This window comes from Plectropomus leopardus, unplaced genomic scaffold (assembly GCF_008729295.1).
Source record: "Plectropomus leopardus isolate mb unplaced genomic scaffold, YSFRI_Pleo_2.0 unplaced_scaffold6178, whole genome shotgun sequence".
Lineage (NCBI taxonomy): Eukaryota > Metazoa > Chordata > Actinopteri > Perciformes > Serranidae > Plectropomus > Plectropomus leopardus.
Genome location: NW_024667932.1, coordinates 1 through 1,717, shown reverse-complemented (window position 1 = coordinate 1,717; position 1,717 = coordinate 1). Strand labels below are relative to the sequence as shown.

At 45.8% G+C, this 1,717-nt stretch overlaps 1 protein-coding gene across 1 annotated transcript; it reads left to right on the top strand.

Moving 5' to 3' along the window:
* Nucleotides 1–630: 630 nt before the first annotated feature.
* Nucleotides 631–1,663, top strand: LOC121939816 (the record flags this gene model as incomplete). Its single annotated transcript, XM_042482759.1, has 3 exons — nucleotides 631–1,006; nucleotides 1,248–1,334; nucleotides 1,456–1,663. Coding segments are annotated over exons 1-3 (643 nt in total), but the record flags the coding sequence as incomplete, so codon positions are not given.
* Between the last annotated feature and the right edge of the window lie 54 nt (nucleotides 1,664–1,717).

The window sequence follows — 1,717 nt, the reverse complement described above, 5'->3', positions numbered from 1 at the left end:
ATATTTACATGAAACATTTGGTTCAGTTTTTTTCTTAAACGTTTTAGTACTTTTCTGAGATGTTTGATCACAGCTGTGAAAAAACTCAACACTAAAATCCAGAAACTTTTAGCCGAGTTAGTGACCTGCAGTAAAAAGACATGAATGTTTGCAGGTGAACAGAGCAGAGAGGAACTCAGCGTCACAGGAAGTCCCTGGCCAGACCATATCAGCCTGACTAGGGGCTGGTCCATGGCAAGTCTGAGCCAGCCCTAACTTTAACCATTATCAAAGAGGAAAGTCAGAGCCAGTCCTAATTATAAATTTTATCAAATAGGAAAGTCTTAAGTCTTAAGTGGAGACGGTGTCTGCCTCCCTGACCGAAACTGGAGGATGGGTCCATAAAAGAGGAGCGTGGTAGCTGAAGGCTCTGGTTCCCATCCTGCTTTCGGAGACTTTGGGAACCACAGGTAACCCTGCGTTTTCAGAGCGCAGTGATCTTGAGGGTTAATAGGGAACTATGAGCTGTGACAGATAGGACGGCGCCTGACCGTTCGAGCTTTGTAATTAAGGAGGAGGATTTTACAGGATTTTATAAGTTTAAAATAGTTTAAAATCTCTGCAATAACAATGTCTAATTTTTCAGACAAAACCAGCTGAAATCAGAAGAAACTGAACTATGAGCAGCGGACCGGAGGGAGGAGGAGGGAGGAGGGTCTTCCTCAGCGCTCACCGCTGCCCTGAAGTCGACCTGCTGCCACACGACGACTGTGACTCACAGATCCCTCTGCCATGTTCACATGCTCCTGCTGAGCTCACCTGTAACGGTCCGCCTGACACAAATTACCTGGACATCTCGTCCACCTGTTGCTCCGAGGAGCAGGAGGAGCAGGAGGAGGAGGGGAGCATCAGCGACTGGTCGGAGGAGGATCTGTCCCTCCACTTCCCTCCCTCTGTCATCGTCCCGTCAGACGAGTCCGATCCAGAGAGCGGCTACGAGTGCGTCGACGTCAACATGGACACTCAGGTGAGTCTCTTTTTGTCTTGTAATTAATTGTCCTTTCAGCAATTTATCAATAATTTATAAATACTTTTTAATAATCTATTAATATTCCTAAATAATTATTAATCATTTATCATTAATTGTTATTAATGTATCAGTGATTCATCAAGAATTAAAAATAATATCAATAATTTTTAATAATCTATCAATAATTTTTAATAACATCAATAATTTATCAATAAATGACCCTCTGACTGTCATCCAGGTGAGAAGTCAGGAGGGGGAGGGGCTAAAGATGGTCCCTAAACGACTGATTCAACTAAAGAAGAAGAAAGACGCTGAGAAACTACAGGTGTGACGGCTTCCTCTTTACCTGCCTGTCTCTTTACCTGTCTACCTGTCTGTTTACTTGTCTCTTTATCCGTCTACCTGTCTGTCTCTCTTCCTGTCTCTCTTCCTGTCTACCTGTCCAGGTTATACTGAGGGATGGACCTGATGAAGGGGGTGGAGTTAACATTGAGGTTTCAGCCAATAAGGCGCTCTGTCCCACCGTCCGTCATTGCCCTGACCTGTTGCTACGGCAAAACAGTATGCCCGCCTCCCTGCACACGCGCGTGACGACCAGCAGCGATGTCGACAGCTACAGGGTCTACAGGGGCCTGGTGGCAGGGTCTACTCCAGGTAATGACACCTGAGATCTGTTTCCTTTGGTCCACTAGTACTACCCCCCCCCCC